The sequence below is a fragment of the Equus przewalskii genome, chromosome 4 (genome assembly GCF_037783145.1).
Source record: "Equus przewalskii isolate Varuska chromosome 4, EquPr2, whole genome shotgun sequence".
Lineage (NCBI taxonomy): Eukaryota > Metazoa > Chordata > Mammalia > Perissodactyla > Equidae > Equus > Equus przewalskii.
The window spans coordinates 54,141,146-54,161,286 of record NC_091834.1 but is presented as its reverse complement, the minus strand read 5'-3'; the positions used below and the strand labels follow the sequence as shown (position 1 = coordinate 54,161,286).

The 20,141-nt window shown below is 39.7% G+C and overlaps 1 protein-coding gene and 1 long non-coding RNA gene across 11 annotated transcripts in view; one reads left to right on the top strand and one right to left on the bottom strand.

Annotated features, from left to right (window-relative positions):
- Nucleotides 1-20,141, top strand: part of RAPGEF5 (Rap guanine nucleotide exchange factor 5) — a 348,364-nt gene that overhangs the window by 271,627 nt on the left and 56,596 nt on the right. For 5 of the 10 annotated variants that reach the window (XM_070615909.1, XM_070615908.1, XM_070615910.1 and 2 more), the window contains 2 exons: nucleotides 6,810-6,928; nucleotides 7,372-7,460. In XM_070615909.1, coding sequence (XP_070472010.1) covers nucleotides 6,810-6,928; nucleotides 7,372-7,460 — 208 coding nt within the window. Of the gene's footprint in view, nucleotides 1-6,809; nucleotides 6,929-7,371; nucleotides 7,461-10,555; nucleotides 10,755-20,141 lie in introns of those variants that run through there. The other 5 variants (XM_070615912.1, XM_070615911.1, XM_070615913.1 and 2 more) reach the window with 2 other exon arrangements.
- On the bottom strand, nucleotides 1,205-6,246 carry LOC139082827 (uncharacterized). The gene is made up of 3 exons (XR_011539092.1): nucleotides 6,150-6,246; nucleotides 5,881-6,068; nucleotides 1,205-3,467 (listed from the first exon to the last, which is right to left on the bottom strand). It is a non-coding gene; the product is annotated as an uncharacterized lncRNA (long non-coding RNA).

Below are 20,141 nucleotides of genomic sequence, written 5' to 3'. Positions count from 1 at the left end.
CCTCTTTTTTCATGTGCCCTAGACTGAGGGGCAATACCATTTACTAAATGCCTTTCTAGTGTTGTGTTAGCTGGGTGGCCTTTTATATGTTAGTTGCGTGGAGCTTAGTTTGGTAGAATTCTGACAGATGGGATAAATAATTATAACACTCAAGTTCAAAACACAATTATCTCATGTGATGAGCACTGTAATAGAAAAGTGACTAAGTGGAGAGGGTAAAGGAAGCCTCGTAGTAAGAGTGACCTTTGAGCCATGTGAGATAGAATTCTGCCTTTTAAAGGTAATTCACTGACTCTCTTTCTCATTAATTTGCATGTTCAATAAACCTTTACCAAGTGAGTATCACATGCCAGGTCCTAAGCTGTGTGTTAGGAAGAAAAATGGAGGTCACATCTCTGCCCTCAAGATGTCATCATTTAGTGGAGAACACAGAAGAAACAGATGATTACAGGTTAGTGTGGTGGATTTCATGACAGGGTTCTTTGGGCATTTTGTCTGGATAGAGTGTGTTAGTGGCAGGACACTTGTCAAAGGAGGCTCCTTAGATGAGGTAATAAGTATGAGTTTCATCGTATGGAATGGTTTGTACCATTTGGGATTCATTGACTTCAGTGAGCCTTAACACTCTGGACTCTGCCAGAAAAATGTGCCTACATGTAACAATTTTATATACTTTCAGAGGGTTCTCTGAGTCCCTAAAGCCCATCCATGAACCCCCAGTGACGCTCTTGTAGGAGTTTTGCTCACAGAGCAGCAGGGACACAACGCCATGGAGAATACCAGTGGCTGCTTTATGTGAGTACTTGGGAGAGGAATATTTTCTGTAAGTTAGCATCTTCAGTTACTGTGTTCACAAACTTGAGGGGACGCGGCATTGCAACTTGTGCTACTTATATGACTTCTTGAATGCCATGGCATCAAGCTAGGGGATTCTTTGTGTTTCTGTTATCTCTGATAATGGAAAATCAAGCAAGTAGTTGTGACAATTCCAGCAGGCCTGAGAAATCCCTTAGTAATCACTTTTTCTTGTTAGTGCTGATGATGAGTGAAAATATAAATACAGTCAGATCCTCGGTTCAGGACAGTACAAGTTAAGACCTGCTAAACTGTGAGCATCAATTCGTCACCTTATGTACTTTAAAAAAATCAATATTTTTATCGCTCTGTAAGTATTTTCATCCTAAAAATAAATCTTTCATGTGAATAAGTGAAAGAAAAGTTTTATTTAGAAATACCAAAGCTGATCGTGATCACAGAAGTTAGTCTAAAGTAAGTCAAAGGTACCGACCGGTTCTATTCATTCAAAATTCACTGGCAGGATAGAAATGTAGCCATAAAAAGAAAATAAATCAGAGCTACTCGCCCAAAGAATGGAACACAGATGAGGAGCAGAGAAAACTTGGAGGCCTCTTCTGTTTTCATACTCCTGATGGGCTCCATTCAATGGTCCTGTGATTGTCTGATCAAACAGCTTCCCTTCATCCCTCATCCTCCCTCACTTTCATCTGAGGACACATTTATTCTTGCACTTCCTCTGCTCCCCTTCTCCCCACTCATCCCAAATTACATCCCCCTAAGCAAAGCTATGAAGAATCCATCTGGCCCAGTTGTTGGAGTTTCTTGTTCTTCCCACCATCCTTTCAAGAGAAGAGGGAAAGAACTGGTTTCTGCAGATCTGGGGGCTAAATTGTGTTTTTGGGAGAGGGGGGAATTTCTCATTGAACGTGTACAAACCAGGGCTGAGCACCATGGACAAAGGCATAAAGGAACATGGTGCTTTCTGGGAATACACCCCATTCCCCACTTCACTTTCCACATCATTCTTGCACCTACCGAAGCCTCTTCTCTCCTGACGCCTGTGCCACTTGCTTGGGTCATCTTTCCTCCACTCCAGTGTGCTCTCTCACTTCCATTAGTAGCTTTATTATCTGTTTCCTACTTCACCATCTTCTGAGCCCCGTTCCCTGCGATCACTTTCAGGAATATTCCTGTGTATGACTCTCTCATCACCCTTACACGGAAATGCTTTTTATCCTTGACTTCATTAACCACCATCTCCATACCACTCCATACTAATGGCAAGGCAGCATCTTCTGACTCTTGTCAGTGTCCTCTAGCCAGAGATCACCAGGAAAACAGAGTTGAATAAGTTATGTTTACTGCTTGTTGCAGTGAGGGAGACCTCACACCATGGGGAATTCTGGAGCAGCTCAGTATTAAGAGGGTGTTAAGAGAAAAGACTTGTGGGACTTGGGTTTGTGTTAGGTGATTTTGGGGAGGGTTTAAAGAAGCAGGGCTTTTCTCTGGGTTAGATGTTGTCAAGAAACGGTAACTCTATGATTGGACTATCTGTGGGGAAGGAAGACTAAAGCAAAGCTACAGCTGTAATTGGGCAAGAAGCAGCAGCCCCTCGGTATCTGGCTTTTTGGTATTTTCTGGCTTGGCCGATGTCTTGCTTTGTGTTCCAATATGATTACTGAGTGGCCATGTTTCTGTCTTTTTCCATCCTGGTCACAGAGTGGCCTTGTCTGATGTTGATTTTTCATGAAATCATTGATGTTCAATAGGAGAACACCAAGGCCCAGCTGTGAGTGCCAGGCCAGCTCCTGGAGGTCAGGGGCTGCTTTTCTCTTCCTCAGTTTTCACTGCTCTGAACGGCTCCACTTCAGATATTTAACTTCTTGATCAAAGCCTCTACCTCCTTCCTCCTCTACCATTTGCCTCCTCCGTTAGCTCCTGTGGGGACTTGTCCTCGGTCCCTCCACATTTCCCTAGTTTATCAGCTTCTTTCTTGGCTCACTTCTTTCCCTAACCAGATATCATGTGGCGATGAGCTGTTTTCGTGGTCTGTTGACCACTGCCCAGAATCCCTCCCCTTGTCACCTCCTCTTGTCTCCTTTGCCAGCACCTTCTCCTGGGTGGACTCCATCATTCACTATTCTCCTCTAAGATTTCTGAGTGCTTCAGCAGAAAGCCAGAAAACCATAACCATGTGTTTTCTACCCTCAGCAGTCATCAAGGCTACCTGGCAATCCTTTTTTCCATGACTTTTTTTATCCCCTGTTGCACCCCTCGAAGCCATTTTTCTAATAATATTCTCTTTAGGCCACCAACTTCACCCTCAACCGCCTCACTCTACAAGATGGTCTCAATTCCCACTCTATTAGGAAGATAGAGACCATCTCGTATGATCTACCTCAGCTTCCTTATTTTTCCTACTTTAATTTTTTTCTAAATCTCCACCCATCCTCTTTCCCATGATCTTCTCTAAAAGGAAGAACTCTCGGGGCTGGCCCCGTGGCCGGGTGGTTAAGTTCACGCACTCCGCTGCAGGCAGCCCACTGTTTCGTTGGTTCAGATCCTGGGCGCGGACATGGCACTGCTCGTCAAACCACGCTGAGGCAGAGTCCCACATGCCACAACTAGAATGACCCGCAACGAAGAATATACAACTATGTACTGGGGGGCTTTGGGAAGAAAAAGGAAAAAAATAAAAAAAATCTTTAAAAGGAAGAAATCTCAATCTTTTTATAGTCCGACCCCTCCACTTGTGTTCCTGACCCTGTTGCCTCTTCTCGATGCCCCTTCACCTCGCTTCCTTTCCCAGCCATGCAGACTCTTCGGTCTGACTCCTTCCCTTCAAAATGAAATTCCTAGGAAGTGGTCTTCCCTGTCTGTTCACTTCCTCCACATTCACTCACACATTAACACTTCTGTTCCCACCCCTGGATCCAAGGTGATCTCGTCATCACTTTTCCTTAGACTTATCATCTTTGTAAACTTGCAACGCATGAGCTTTTTCCTTGAATCTCCTGAGACAGTGCTGTCCAAGTTCTCTTTGTTTTTATTTCTTCATAATCTCTATGAGTAGGTTTCCTCCGTGGCTCTGAACCCCCACATCCTACTCCCTACTTTCTGTGTTTTTTCTTCCTTTGTCCCCATCTTCGTAGTTCCCTTTCTCTCCTGTTGCCCCTTGACAATCTTATCCACTCCCCAAACTGGAATAATTCACGGATCTGTCTCTGTCGTTGACCTTTGTCCAGAGTCATCATTCTTTTTTTCTAACTGCGTACTAAACATCCACAGCATGATGTGCTATCAGTACTAAAACATCAGTATCTGAAACTAGATTCATCAGTCTCACCAGAACCAGTTCCTCTGTACATTTTTGCCCCATGTAGTGACATTCCTGTTCTCTGTCCCTGCAGTGAGCTTTCACTATCAAATCCCATGGATTCTGCCTTTGCACCGTCGCTTGCTTTTGCCCTCATCTTAGGGTGCTCACAGAGTTAGCCTTATGTTGTTATGGAGCCTATTAACTTGTCATTTAAGGGCAGGGTACTTAACTTACTCATCGTTGCTTGCCTCTTGGGGTTCAGCAAGTGCCTTACCCAAAGGACACCCTCACTATTTGCTGAAGAATGAATATAAATAAGCATTTTAATGCTTTACTTGCATTCCATGAACTGTTTGTCATTGAACATATTTTCCATCATTAGTTCTCCAGATACTTTCATTCTTAACCAAGCAAACACTAGAATAAAGTTTCATACCCAAAACCTCAACCATGGTACTTCTGCTCTTTTTCAGGAGGAACAGTTAGGTAAAGGTGCATGGGTCAGGAGGCATTAATTTAGCCTTCCTTCTTGAGAGCCAGACTTAATACATAGGATTATTATGTTTTCCTGGCAATTTTAGATGACTTTCATCTTTCTTTATACATTGATTTTTCTGCTTTTTCTCTTCTTTATTTTTTAACAGGTTTTCAAAATGGAAACTATCACTATGACATAAGATGCTATTGATAGTACATCAATATGATTCAGCTCTTCCCCTGCCCAGCAGAGTGTGGCTGCTCTGTGCACAGCCCTGTAATACATATTAGTTACACAGACATTAGAGAAGCCCTTCCCATCCATATGTATGTGCATGGCCCGTGGAAGTTAATAATGCCATATATCACGTGCACGTAGAATGTAAAATGTACTTCAGAATGACAGCAGGCTCATGTAAAATGAGTATGGCTTATAATGAGAGGAAAACCAGGGAAAGATTTTTGTCCTTTCAAATCTGCAGTTTACTAAATTATTTCTATGTGTCTCAGTATCCCAGACCTACATTCTGCCCCCTTATTATTTTTTTTTTTTTCCGGTCAATATATGCCTGTCTCTCCAGGCACCTTATTTCACTTCAGCCATATGGATAACAAAAGAAGCCCTTTGGAGAAATGAAAAATAGCAATTACACATTGGTATTCATGTTACAGAAGTCACACTGCCGTCCTCAGGGAGTTTAACAATGAATATCCAACATTAATTGCCACAGTAACTGCATGTCTGACCTTGCTGAAATGTAATACATCAGTTTTACATAGTAAAATTATTTGCCACTAAAAGATTAAAAAATAATCATAAAATTATATTGCTGTTTAGAACAACTAATATTTTTTGTTTTTAGGAAGATCCTGGAAGACTCAAATGACTAGGTCGCTACCTTTTCTCAGGAATCAGGACACCGGGAATGGAAATCACAGTTTTATCACTGATTGGTTGGCAATTATGACAAGATTAATGCCTTCCTTTTCTTAGGAGAGGGGAATAAAATACATTGACGTCCTTGATAGATCTGTGGAACTGATTAATAAGGCACAAGGACAGAGTATTTTTTATCCATTGGGGGAAAAATATCCTTTTTTTGTGTTTGTACCTAATTATAGGTAGGATTTTCTGCCAGTAGCAGAAATGTGCTAGGAACCCTAGGATGTATTTCCCTTTTTAAAGAGGCAACATCATTTTTAAGATGAAGCCTACTTGCTATCAACTTTTCTTCCTTTAATCTTTTGCTCAGATCCTCAGAAATAGAGAGGCTAAATTTTCTTACATGTATTTCACAGTGCTTTTTTTCTTGGGCTACCTTACTCTTCCTGGGTGTCGCACATCAGGAGAATTTCACGCTACGCACTCTGGAAGCGTTCATCTCTCAGGGCCAGGCTGCACACTGCTGGGTCAGCACGGAGCCCGACTCCGACAGCCACGTCAGCGGGCCATGCTGGCTCTGGGCTGTGGAAGCTGTGTGTGCAGAAATGAATGATTGTTCAGCCTTCTCTCCTTTTTAAAACGGACTGAAGTGAAGAAAGTCTGTGCACTCACCCATGACATCCGAATTTCAGCCTAGATGAGATTCCAGCTAGAGATCCATTTTTGCTTGTATTCTGGCAAAACAAGCACATGATAAATTTGAAGGCCATCTCAAGTCGGAGAAAAAAATGAGCTGAATGGGTAGTTTTTTGCTCACCTTTTAAAGTAAGGCTGTGATGTAGATGAATATATGTATGTGCTATAACTACATAACATGGCTTATTGTTTTAGTGTTTAAATGATGTTTTATAGGACCTTCCAATTTTGATACAGTGATTGTTTCATAAGCATTAACCAGATAAAAGAGAATATAGTACACGTGCAATTAGTGTGTTGTGTTTTTTAAAACTTCGAACTTTAGATTCTTTCATTCAAATCATTCAAGTGGTTTTAAAAACGAACTCTGAATCCCATCCCCACTTTATGTTCTTTCCTATTTCCTCTAAAGTACTTATGTCTCTCTAATGCTTTATGTGTCCGTAGAACTAGAGCCTGGACACTGTACCATTAGAGGGAGATTTTTGAGCAGACTCCTACTTTATTCTGCATCTTTAAAGAAATTACAGTGGACAGCAACTCAAGAGAATGCAGCTTTAGTTAGCTCCTTTTTTTCTTTTTAATTTTCTCTCCCTTTTTCCTTCTTCCATCCCTCACTCCCATCCACAATTAAAGCAGGACGATGAAGTGATGACTGTTCAGGTTAAAGAGCAAGAGCAGAACGTCCTGGTGCTGAAGAAAGTGCAGTGCTGTGGCCCAGCCCCCCCAGCCGGGAGTGCAGAGAGCGACTGGAGGTGAGAGTTTCCACCGAGGCACGCGCTCCTATTTCCTTCCCTCGCCTGCGTTCCCTTCTCTGCTCCATCTCACTTGCTCCCTCTGCCTCCTCTTCCCTCCCTCCCTTTTTCTCCGCCTCTCGAGCGTTCTAGCTGACTGCAGAGCTCTTAGCAGCCAGATGGACTCAGTTCCCAGTGAAAGGACAGAGATGGCAAGATCTTTTAGCATTTAGGGGATGCCTTTGTTACTAGCTGTTCACAATGGGCAGCTCCCGGCTGAGGGTCTTTGACTCTAATTTAGAGAGGAAGGAATCCGCGGCGCTCTCAGACCGAGAGCTGCCCTTGCCTACCTTCGATGTGCCTTATTTCAAATACATTGACGAGGAGGATGAGGATGATGAATGGAGCAGCCGCTCGCAGTCTTCAACCGAGGATGACTCGGTGGACTCTCTGCTCTCTGACAGATACGTGGTCGTGTCCGGGACCCCGGAGAAGATTTTGGAGCACCTTTTGAATGACTTGCACCTGGAAGAAGTCCAGGACAAAGAAACAGGTAAGGCAGGGGGTGTCTCCTCCTTCCAGACTCACATCTGTGGCTGCCCTTGTCAGTATCCTTAGGGGCAAGGCTCCCACTGTAGCTGAAACCAGGGTGGGCTGAAATAGCATATGCTTTGTGCACCTCCCCCTTACCCTCATGCTGTTTTGTTTAAATCCAGTAAATGGACACATGTAGACCCAAGCAGCTGCCTGGAAAATAGCTGTACAAAGAAAATGATACGAAGGCAGGTGTTCTTGTTTCTTTGGCAGTTTTTTTTTTTACCAAATCTCACCTAAAGGCAGTTGGCAAGAGGCCAACATTCAATAGCCAGTGTTTAGTGGAAAGAAATAGAAGGAGTGGGGGTTAGCAAGCATTCACCTGGCCTGTGGAAAGCACTGAGCTGGGGGAGGAAATGTCAACAATTAATGCAACTACTCAGCAACTGTAAGCTTAGCAGCAACTTCTGCCTTTTTCCAAGTGCTGTACAAATTGCTGGGGGCAAGCCCGGCGGTGCAGAATATGATACTCGTAACTTCTCAGACCAGAAATTCTTATTCACTGAAGACTTATTGATCTGACTTCTTGTCCTTTCTGCTTATTCTGGGAGAAAAATACCCATTTAGCCTTTTCACACTTGCACTTGTGGAAACACTGCATTGCATTTACAAAATGACCTACCCACACTTCCTTTATCACAGAAGGGCAAGTACTTGCTTCTCTTAACCAGAATTGTAATTTCTTCCAGCCTGGAGCAATTATTCCAATAAATAGGCCTCTGGCTGTAGCCTAAATTCTGTAACTTGATCCCCTGACTAAAAGGCACTTTTTCCTGCGATCACAGCACCTGTAATGCCCACAGTTTGCAATATAGTGACTGCATTAATAAAAGGTATTGGTAGGTTGAATTAGTGCAGAGTAACTCCTTAGGTTTTTTCCATGCAGGAAGGATTGTAAAATGACAGCTTAGGTGCAAGCAGGAGTTTCCTTGTGTCCCAATAGTTTTTCCTGAACATAATTGATGTCTGGCTCTTCACTGCATTATAAAGGACACTAAGAGAAACAAAGATATGTGAAATATATAAGCCGGTAAAAAAAATGCAAAATGACCCAATCGGTATCCTAGTATAATGTTATTGTTCAATCTCAAAGTTTAAATAAATATCTTATTTGCATATAATTGGGGAGGGAATCAATACTTGTCATTTATGCACAAGCTAAAAGAAAAATGTATTCTTGTGGCATGTGCTGGGTTGTTTTTGTACGTCTATTGATATTTTGTGCATTTGAGCACAATTCCCATGTTCTGCTTCATCAGATATAATTATCATGGAACTAGGCATAATTTTCCATGTACTGATTGCCAGACTGCTTTACACAGGTGGTTTGGACTAGATTACAGGCAAATTATCTGCCCTGAAGAGGACGCCCTTAAACGGGTAGATGTTTTGGGGGATTGAATGCTTTCTTCTTAATAGCACCACAGTTCTATTATACAAGACTTTCGGTCTAGGTCATATTAGGAAGTATAGAAATTATTAAAGCCAATTTTAGGCCTTACTTGATCTCTTTTTTCTTTCTGTTGTCATTAGTCTTTTTAGAAAGATGGCCTAGGTGCCCACTAACAAGTTCCCACTGTTTAACACTGAGAATGAGAAATCGCTCTGATTACTGTTCCTAATGTCAGGAGTTGCCTCCTGCTGAGACATGGTGTTGTGCATGGTGTCTAGTGGCTGTTATACCGGCCTTGGGATCAAATATGTCACTTTAGCCACGTGCTCAGCACAGCAAAAAGGACAGGACTCAGTGGCTTGACCTGAGCAGGGCAGCAAGAGCCTCTTCAGGGTCAGCATCTCCTCATTCCTACTCATTTCCTTAGAGTTTGTAGAGGACACATATAAACTTCAGATTTTTGCAAGGATACTTTAGGGAAAAAATGGTCACAACTCTCCCTTCAAATAAAGGAGAATTTTATGAAAATGAAAAAGTCAACTTTGAAGAGTGATTGATGTGTATATAATAGCCACACCTAAGCGGAAGTCACATACAGTTCTTCAAAACTTTACAACACTCAGAGAAAATACAACAGAAAAGCCACCCTGTGATTTTTGTTGATAAAATTAAGAGAAATATCATAAATATAAAATAAATTTCATGTGCATATTGAAGAAAAGTGGTTATTATTTTGAATACGAGATGAACCACATGTTTAAAGTAATTGAGGCCCATTATCACTGACAAAGGTGAATTCTAGTTCTTTATCTTGGTCAGGCTGGCAACCGTCATTATAAAAGGACTGTGTGTGCAAGAGCCTAATACAGTCGCATAAACATATGGAAGACAGATGGAGGAAAATGAGAAGGGGCTGCAATAAAAGTATACAGCAGCGTTTTTATGTTCTTGAGCACCCCTTTTAGCGAGATGGAGCCATATGGGGCAGGGTGGAGCCATATGGTGGTCGTCTACATGGCCCCAGTGGCAATGAGGAAGAAAGGGTACATGGGAGGAAATAAATGGTCCTGGAGGCTGAGATGAGCCTGCACTGCATTCTTACATTCCTATACCCTCCAGAGGCTGGGGAATATAGCCAAGCAAGTTTTTTTTCCCATCTCTCTCCCACAAAAGTCACTTAGTTGTGAAAATCTAGGTGCAAGGCACAGTGAAAGAGAGCTTCTGTATCACAAAGGACAAGTTGAAGTGATTACTAATTGATGTTAACGTGCGAGTGGAGACAAAGTTTACTTATTTGAATGGAATAGGAAGGAGAATGCCAAGGCAATTGAGATAATGTATTCCTGTTGCTACTTGACTCAAGAACAGAATTGAAAACAACAGTTCATATGGTATTCTATCACCAAATCGAACTGAATGATAAAACCAAAAATAATATTAGAGATGCTTAAAAGCAACCTACTGGTGATTTCGCTAAATGATTAGATCCATACAACACTTACCATGCTCGTTTTCATAGTTCCCTATGTGCATACCTTTCCTCCCTGGTGGTACCAGGCACAAGGGGTCATCCAGCGAATATCTGTGGAATGAATGAATGAGTAATTCTTCGTTGTTTAAAATGGAACAGCTATTTGAGTCTAGTAACTGGATATCTGTTTGTGAACATGGAAAGTGATTAAAGCTCTTTTCAAAGATTTCCTTTTCTTTCAAGGTTCAGGTTCTGACTTGAAACATTGGGAATGTTAGAGAAAAATCAAGCGGCTCTATCTTTCATCTTCCCAGAAATAGGGCAGACATCACTGGGCATTCCCAGCCCAGGAGAACTACAAGGAAGGCAAGAAGGAAGAGAAACAAGCTGTGAGTAGAGGAGCAGGGGGATGGAGGAGCAAGTTTGCAGCAGCCAGGCCTGGTCTGCAGGGTGTGCGGTGGTTGCTACTCCTATTTAACCCTTTCCCCTCCCTGGAAAGGATAAAGTGTTTTTTGCTTAGAGATGCTTCTGAGAATAATGATCTCTCTTTCAAAGCAAGGGAAGAACTATGTGTCAGATGGATTATATAGAGAAAAACCTTATAGATTTTTCTTTCTAAATCTGCATTATGATGTGTCTACCTTAGGGAAAACACAAAAGGAAGTGCTTTATTTGCTCCACTCTTTATTTTCATTTCCTTACTCTATTCATCTTTTTGAAGAAAATTGGCTTTGATTACAGGTTTCCAAGAAAAATAAGCAAACAGAATAGGATAGTGGGACTAGGTAAAGCCTACCAGCTGATTCTTATTAAGCTTGACCTGCTTTCTTCAATGCATGGCTGATTTCTTTACTTCGTGAGGTTATCCTTCAGTGTATTCTATTAATGTGTCCTTGGTGTGGAGCTGTCTGCTCAGCCTGCTTTGATCTGTCGTGGATGCCTCAGTATTGGTGGTTTGCTTTCAGCAGCCCCTAGTAGGTTGAGCATGTCATTGAGGAAGCGAGTATCTTACCTGTCTAACGAGGCAATAACATCTCTGAAAGTACCTGGATTTTGTTATAGGAGTGTCTCACTCAATTGATAGAGTCCAAAAGTTATTCTCTGTTGCCAGCTTAATGGCTTTTTTAGAGCAAAGCACTGATGGAACCTTGAGTAAAGCTAGGACAGGTACTTTATTTTTCATTAAAACTTATCGTCTTTTCTGCCAGCACAAAGCCTGTCGTATGCACTTGATACAAATTTCTTGTGAGGAAAAATTAAGAATGCTTTCTTGTGATCGTTGGAAAGGGAGAGGACAATTTAGGTGAACTTCTTCCTTGATTTTCTTACCTTTTAGGATTTTTGGAAAGATGTTTGGTGCCTCTGCTCCAGGCCGCCTCTTGCAGGTGGCAAGACCTTAAAAACCCTGTAGCAGCATGGCTTTTGCAGGACTAAAACTTTGAGGGTAGGCACAGAAATTTTTAGGTGGTGGTAAGTCTCTCCATGATTTTGTGCAATTAATATGCACGTAAAATTATCTTGTACTTATCTTTTTTATTTAGTTTTATAATGTAACAAATAGACCAGTGGATCTTATCTGTGGCTGCATATTAATAGCTCATGGGGCACTTTTTATAAGTACCAGTGCCTGGGTCCCATCCCAGAGATTCTGGTTCAGTTGGGGCCTAAGCCTTATGGGCTTTAAAAGCTCCCCAGATGATGCTAATGTGCAGCCAGGTGTGAGAGCCACTGAACTAGAACATTGACTTTGTCTCCCTGGCCTTTTATTTTTTCCTGATAGATGTGTTCTGAGTTTCTAATAGTTATATATTTGCCTCTGAGAGTTAGGAACATCATTCCCCCTTTACTCTACCTGCCCTCCCCACTCCTTGCCCAGGGCTTTATGTCCAGCCTCATATCCCCTGGTCCCTGCTCTGAAGCCTTTGGAGGCTGAGAAACTAAAAATTTACGAACCTGCACTGCCGGTCCATCCACTGAAATGGTTTTGAAAAAGGAAACAATCAGAGGAGACACAGGTACTGGATACACAGCTGTTTGATTTCTCAACTCTTGGAATGAGGAGGTGATGGTATAGTGAACAAAACCCATTTGGATTTTTGCCAGGGTTCTGTCACACTGCAAAAATCTCTGGGTGGTCTTTAGGTCTCACAGCCAAGAATGCTTGCTTCTGTAAGAATAATGTTTTAAGGAAGGAGAAAACATACATAGCTGAGTAGAAAGGATGCTGGAGTGAGATTCTGAAGGCTTGAGTCCCAGATCTGGGCTCCATTAGGAAACAACCTAAGACCTTGAGCAAGTCATACATGAGAGACGATCTCCAAAGTGTCTTTCATCACTAAAACCCTCCAACTCAGAGGGCTCTCTATAACCCCTTTCCTTTGAGAAAATGTCACAGAACCGTAGAATTCTAGATCTGGAGGAGAATTTACATAGAAAACCTCCAGAACCTTGGGGTCACTTTATGCTGAAATCACCCTCACTTAGCCGTTGCGCAGGTCTTGAGCTATTTGGTCTGACTTAATGTTAGTTTGTATTCCTGCTGCATTTCTTTAACGTCATAGAGCAGTTAGAATGTTGATGGGATAGGAAGCTTGGAATCCAAGATCCAGTGGCCATGCCTGGTGATGATTTAAGTCTGTTTGTATATACCCTTGTCCAATGGGAAACGTTTTAAGAAGTTTTTTTGAGAAATTATGCTCTAACATTTCCAAAGAATAGCTTTGATTTATCACCTAATAGTAAAATCCATTTGCAGAGTTTTATTACCAAGCCATTTTGGGATATTCAGAAAGAGTCTGCTGCATGAGAAAAGTGTAACTTTTCCCCTAGGGATGAAATTTACTACATCTTACCTCTTATACTAGCCATCTCTCTGTAATTTCTTTACTTTTAGCTTTGCACACTACTTCTATAATAAAATATTACAGTGCATTTTCAATTATTCAGTTTCTATATGCACATGAATGAATGCCTTAGAAAAATTTAATTTCTTCGTTCTACAAATATCTTTGACCTCCTATTATGTAGGCACTGTTCTAGATGTGGGGGACACAGCTGTAAACAAAACACATTCCTCACATTCGTGGGGCTTATATTCTAGTGGAGGGAGTCAGACAAAAACCAAAAAAGGGAAATAGTGGGTATTAAATGATAGGTGCTAAATAACCAATATCATTACAAGTACTCATTTAGGATGACTATATCCACATGTCTTTAAAAATAAAGAACCTAGAGGATATTTTAATGTATTTAAAGTATTTTAGAAAATTAACATGAAACTGTTGGTTATGTCCAACAAAGTTCAGAACCAAAGGAAATAGACTTAACTGAAGAAAAAAAAAGAAGTAAAAGAAATTTGGAGGAGGTGTAGCTATCCCAAGGGTACTAGCCAGGGCTAGAAGCCACAGAATTGGCATCCATGGAAATATTCGATATCGGCCTTTTATCATCTTGACCTGTGAAAATAGCTTTCTCAGAGACAAATAACTGGACTCAGTTGCCACTTGAGGTCTTTTTTAGCTTTATGAAACTGTCACTTTTAAATATTAGGTTAATTTTGTTTGCATAGATGAAGACTAACTAAATTCATTAGCGCCAACTCCAGCTGCCCTGGGTGTGCCTCAGATGCAGATGCAGAGTGCCACTGTTGAGTGAGGGCTTGTTTATCCAGATAAAGGGAAGGCTTGAATCAGCTATCTGCAGTGACAACGAAAATCCCTGAAGTACTGTTGAGAGAGAGCTGGAAGTAAAAGTGCTCGCATTAGAATATGGTTTCTGCTCTGCTCTATCATTGTGGTACTATGGATTTTGTTCGTTTTGGTTTGGTTTGGGTTTTTGGCCATTCTGTTAGCTTCTCTCGTAATTACTAGTATGGAGAATGTAATATATTTGCTGACCATAATTGAAGCATTGGGAGACTTTATAAATTAATATTGACAAAGTGATAATTAGAATCTTGTAGAAATTTTCTTCTCAGTTTCCTCATTTATGAAGGCAGAGGATTTAGACCACATGACATTTGAGGTTCCTTCCAGATTTGAGAGCTGGGATTTGAAGATTGCTCAAGACGCCACTCCCTTTAGCCAGACTTCCTCTCCCTTAGATGGATCCTTGTACAGGATAATTGTCTTCATCTAATGGACATAGGAGCTAAGGTAGAAGAAATGAACTAAGCTGCTTCAGAGATAGAGTAATCATTTGAATCTGGAAATGAACCCAGGTGTATTCCTAGCTTTATCCCAGAGATCATTTTTGTCTAGTGACTAGAATCATAGATGAAAGTCATAATCAAGTGAAAACCTACCATTCAACTCTAGCTATAAACCCCAAATCAGGTGCTTCAGTAGCCACTTAAGAGCATCTAATCTCCAGCACAAAGACCTGTTTCTTGGTTTCCAGCTGTGAGCATGATGGCCACTGGGTGAGCTAGCTACTTCGAGAAGGTTACAAAAGATGGGGGGTGTGGAGGAAGGGTCCTAGTTCCAGCTGATGCTGTATCAGAGCACTCATTTGACAAGTGATTAAAAATCAGATTTTGACTTTGGATTTCATTTGAGGTGTTCGTCTTCGGAACTAATCTATTCATACCACCTTTGAACATGCAATATTATGTATGGTAACAAGGGAATTGATGCTTTTACACTGCCAGTAGATTGTGGGTTAATTAAACTCTTGTTGGTAATGAAGCAAGGTGAAATGAAGTGAGACAGAGCTGAAGCATAAGGTCATTAACATACACTGATTAATAATGGAAGTGTGGAGGTTGTCATTACAGCATAACCAGTGGGCAAAGGAAGATGTCTAATGGATAAGGAGATAAGTAGGAGTATACAGCATGCTTTTCAGGGAAACAGTCCCTATTTAGAATGAGGATGGATCACTGGAATGCATTTTTTTAAATTGCATCATTTTCATGTTTACGCCACTGATCTCTTCTGGTACTCTGAGTTCAAGTGTAAGTCTAGAGTACACTGGAAACAAACTAAAGTATTGTACAGCTACGGGAAATTAATTTCAAGAGGATCTGCAGATAGGAAATGGAAAATGAAATAGACCAAGGGCAAGAATTACCTTAGAAATTAGATCTTAAGCCTCCTGACTAAGGATTTTGAAAAACTTGGATGTCTTAACAAGAGTTTTTAGTCTTTCTTTGAATACTTTCAAGGAAAGTAGCAACCGCTTTGTGAAGGGTTACGGTGAAGGCCTTGTCCTAGAGCTGGAGGGGAGATAGAGGGTCTCCAAGTTTCCTTCACGCTGTATTCTAAAAGAAGCACGCACGTGACTGCTAGTTTCTGTAAAATCGATCCTGATGATGATTCCTCAACCCTGAACCGTGAGGGGCTTCCCTGTGTAAACTGCAGCCAGTACGAAAAACTTAGAAGTGAATGGACTTTCTTTTTTTAACATTGGCACATTTTATTTGCTTTATTTGCCATATTTACATTTAATTTGCTGCACTTCAAATGCTTTCCCTCAACCTCGGATGCCCATTTGATACTCATCTTTTTGGATAAATGACTGTGAGGAACCTTAGGTATTTCTTTCTTTGTAGTTCAGTAAATTTCTAGTTTTCTAGAATGGCTGCATTATTTGTATTTGTATTACGAATAAAATATTCTGGTTATACTGAAAGTTGCCATAAATTGGCATATGAATTGTCAATTTTCAAAGAATCAGAGTATGTAAAATTACAATCTTATTTTTAAATATAAAGTATAAAGGCCCTGTCTAATAAGTCACAAAGTTCATGTAGAATTATGAGGTCCTAATAGTCTTTGGTTTTATTATTGTATGAATCAGATACTGACTTGAATCTATCTAGTCTGACATGGGATGAAGGTTGCTTTTGAAACACGAATCCTTAATATAACTTGTATTTTTTCTCATAAAAACAAATTTGAGAAAGATAACAGCTTTGTTTAATTTTCTCTTTATATTCTATTTCCCTAATATATACTCTTTAAGAGTAAAGGCTGCTACTTTTATTTCCGTTCTATCTGTAGTTCTATATCTATAATCTCCGTAGCACAGTTTCTCAGTTAGTTTGGTGCTGATTTTTGTTCTTGCAAATCTTTATCTTTTTTTGTTCTTTTAAAAGGGAAATGGAGTTTTGTTCTTTTAAAAAGAAAATGTTGTTCTCAATTCTTAAGTTTTTAAAACTACCATATTTTCTCGGTGAGTTTTGGGTCTGTTGCATACTTAATATTGTGCTTTAGTAGAAACACTTGTAATTTTGAGTCTACCTGTATTTCCAGAAACTTGTTTAAATGTGTGATGCAAATCAGGCATTTTTGGAGCAGCAAATTGAAAGGAGCAACAGATTCTGAAATTCACACAGAAGAGATATTGTGTTTATAGTGAGTTTGACATCTAATAATTTTAGCAAAACCATAATTTCACTGTAACATCAGCAACTGAAATTACACAAACTGTATTTAAGACAATGTTGAAAGATGAAAAAACTCTCTTTTCTCTCTCTCAGAGTTCTTGTTTGTCATCTCCCCAGACAGTTGATGGATTTAAAGTGAAATCATCAGATGTCCTTGTCTTTATTTTAAAATACTGCGACATCTTCCTGAAACAAAATTTTGCCTCCTATTAGAAAATGAAAACTACACAAGTGATTTGTCTGTGTAAGAGTGTGTACTTCAGATAATCTTATAAGTGAGGAAGGAATGTTAGTGGATGATAATTTGTTGATTATAATCACTGCATGTTAATCTCTCATAGCATGTTTCAATCAAATTATTGCTTCATTTAAAGGGTGCAATGCCACACAATTGCTGTAATTGACAAACACGTGTCTAAAAGAGATATTCTTTGAGTGGGAGAATTTTTGCCTTTAACATGCCTTTAACATACCTATAATTGAGCTTTTCCTCATTTCTCTTTGCAATCTTTCTCCTTAAAACCTTCCCCTCCCATTTCCCATTATCCTCATTTTCTGCCCTTGGGGCTTTCTTGCTCTACAATTGAAACCATTCTTTTCATTCTGTTTGCTGCTTTTTTGCCTCCTTCTTAAGGCTGCTACTTGGCTGGCAGTCCTTCCCTCAAATCTCAGAAATAAATATGAAATTAGACAGAATTGTTAAATATGGGTGAACAGAAAGTATGGAAAACTGAAATATCTTGTTGTAATCTAAATAGTGACAGAAAATTATTTTCAGAGCAATTCTGTATCCTTTTCTGCTTCAGACATTCTGTTCTTGTCTGTCTTCAGCATACAGGATACTTGGTGAATCTTCTAACTTTTAAATCTTTTAATCCTTTAAATGAGCTTCTCTTAGTGTGAAGATGAAAAGTACAAATTAATTGCACTCTGTGTACCTGGCTAGATATTTCTTCTTAAATTCTCAGTCTAAAAATGAACATAGTTTTGGGGAATGGGTGTATGTGTCAGGACCCATGATAGATAGTGGCTCTTATATGAAAGCATCTGCTATTTTCCTTCTTAATACATCCCTTTCAGTGTGCTTTAAAATACCTGTTATGAAGAGAGAGTTACATAGCACGTAGAGCAAATTGGATTTTTTTCCCCTAAATTTTCTTCCTGTCTTGCTTAATATCACATATTTTGTTTTCGTGTAGCAGGCTATAGATATTGTAAATCTAGTGTCACATCATATGTTTTGTTAAGAAAAAAAGAACAGAGTGAAGATCTTTTCATCCTAATTTTGGATCTTCTCTCACGTCACAGTTCAGTTTGATCTGAATTTGAAGGCATTGCAAGCCATTTTCATTTACCACTGATGACTTGTAGAAAATTTTAGTAAGCTCAAATTCTTCTAGTGCTGACTGCCGTACTGGGAGTGTACATCTCAGAATTATGATGATAATTTACACTATTTGACAGTCTTCTGGGCAGAGTGTTCTTTTTTTAAAAAAACACAAAAACAAAAATATGCAAGGCAAATATGTCTTCATCAACACGTTCTAGAAATCCACGGTAGTGAGATCAGGATAAATTCACAATACTTATCTTTCCTTAAATGTTTCCTTAAATGCTTTTGTTAATTGAGAAACTTGAGAACCAGATCACATTACTGATCATGTGTTTGAGTTTCTGAAAATTTTCTGTGTGTATGCATTATTTGTAATTAGGCATGGTTCCGTATAACAGGAAAATTTTAACAGTGACTTGAACGGTATAAATATACTTCTCTCTCATATGAAAATAAATATGGAGAAATGCAGTCCAGGCCTGGTAAGGCCACTCTGAAATCAGCCAGGACTGAGATTCCTTCCACCTCTTTGCTCCATTTCCCTAGAGTCTGACTATCATTTCAGGGACCAGGATGGATGGCAGCATCCCAGTCCAGGCAGCAGGATGGAGCAAGTCATGAAGAACACATATCTATTTATCACACATGGCTCTACTTTTGTCTCATGGACCAAAACTTAGTTTTGTGGGCATATTTAGCTGCAAGTGAAGCTGGGAAATATATTGTTTTGTTCTATTTTTTTTTTTAAGATTTTATTTTTTTCCTTTTTCTCCCCAAAGCCCCCCGGTACATAGTTGTATATTCTTCGTTGTGGGTCCTTCTGGTTGTGGCATGTGGGACGCCGCCTCAGTGTTGCTCAATGAGCAGTGCCATGTCTGCGCCCAGGATTTGAACCCACGAAACACTGGGCCACCTGCAGCGGAGCACGCAAACTTGACCACTCGGCCACGGGGCCAGCCCCTGTTTAGTTCTATTTTTTAAAATATCTGGGAAGCAATATGCCCCAGAAAAATCAAAGTTTGATTCCTAAAAGAAAGGAAAATGGCATATAATTTTATAAGTGGAAGTTCATGTTAATTTGTTTTGATACTTTAGACTCAAGGCCATAATTATATATTTCTGTTTCTTCAAGGAAATATAAACATACTGTGATTTAAAGCGTTGTATAATCATTTTTTAAAAAGCCTATAAAAGTGTTTTGGATTAGCTCTTATGTTCTTCTCAACAAGTGAATATTTAGAATAATCTCATGTATTCTTAAGATGCAAGGTTTACTTAACTGTAAGTACGTTTCTCATGTCTGATTTGAGCCACTGAATCCATGTTTGAGAATTCTACATCTTTTACTCCAAAAGTCTCCCTAGGAGGAATTAGAAATATTTTTCATAAAATGAATCAAACATATACTAAGATATTTCATATGTTGCAGCTTTGAAGAGGTTTTTTTTTTTTTTAACAATAGCAGAAATTAAATTTGTTCTTTAGGAGTAGCTTATCGTATATAATTGTATAAATTCTGATCTTATATTCTTGGTGATATTTCAGAACTTGCTCATTACATATCTGCTTTGTGGGTCAAGTCATCATGAATCATCTGATTTCAATGCTAAGAGAAAGGCCTAAGGATGTTCTTACATGTGGGAGTAGTACATTTATTTTAAAATGAAACAACACTGACTTATTAGAATTGTCTGAGACCAAGGAGCTTGTATGAGTGCCGTTAGCCCAAAGGCGAAAATATCTTGGCCAGTGGTAACTGATACCTGTTTAATGGCATGTTTACCCAGATGTTGGCCTGATAGGTGCAGATGATAACTGAGTGAGGGACAGCCAAGACCTTGACTTGAAAGTCAATTCTTTTGATTTAGGAAAGAGTGAACAAAATATAACGTGACTAATGGCTTTCAATATCTGTAATGTTTAATACTGAGAAGTTTATTTAGAAGGAAAGGAAGAATTTTATGGTTTGACCTTTTAAAACAATTGTTTTAGTTTCTGCTTTTACATTTCAATTTTTAACAATATAAATATGTATAATTGGCCACCAAAACATCT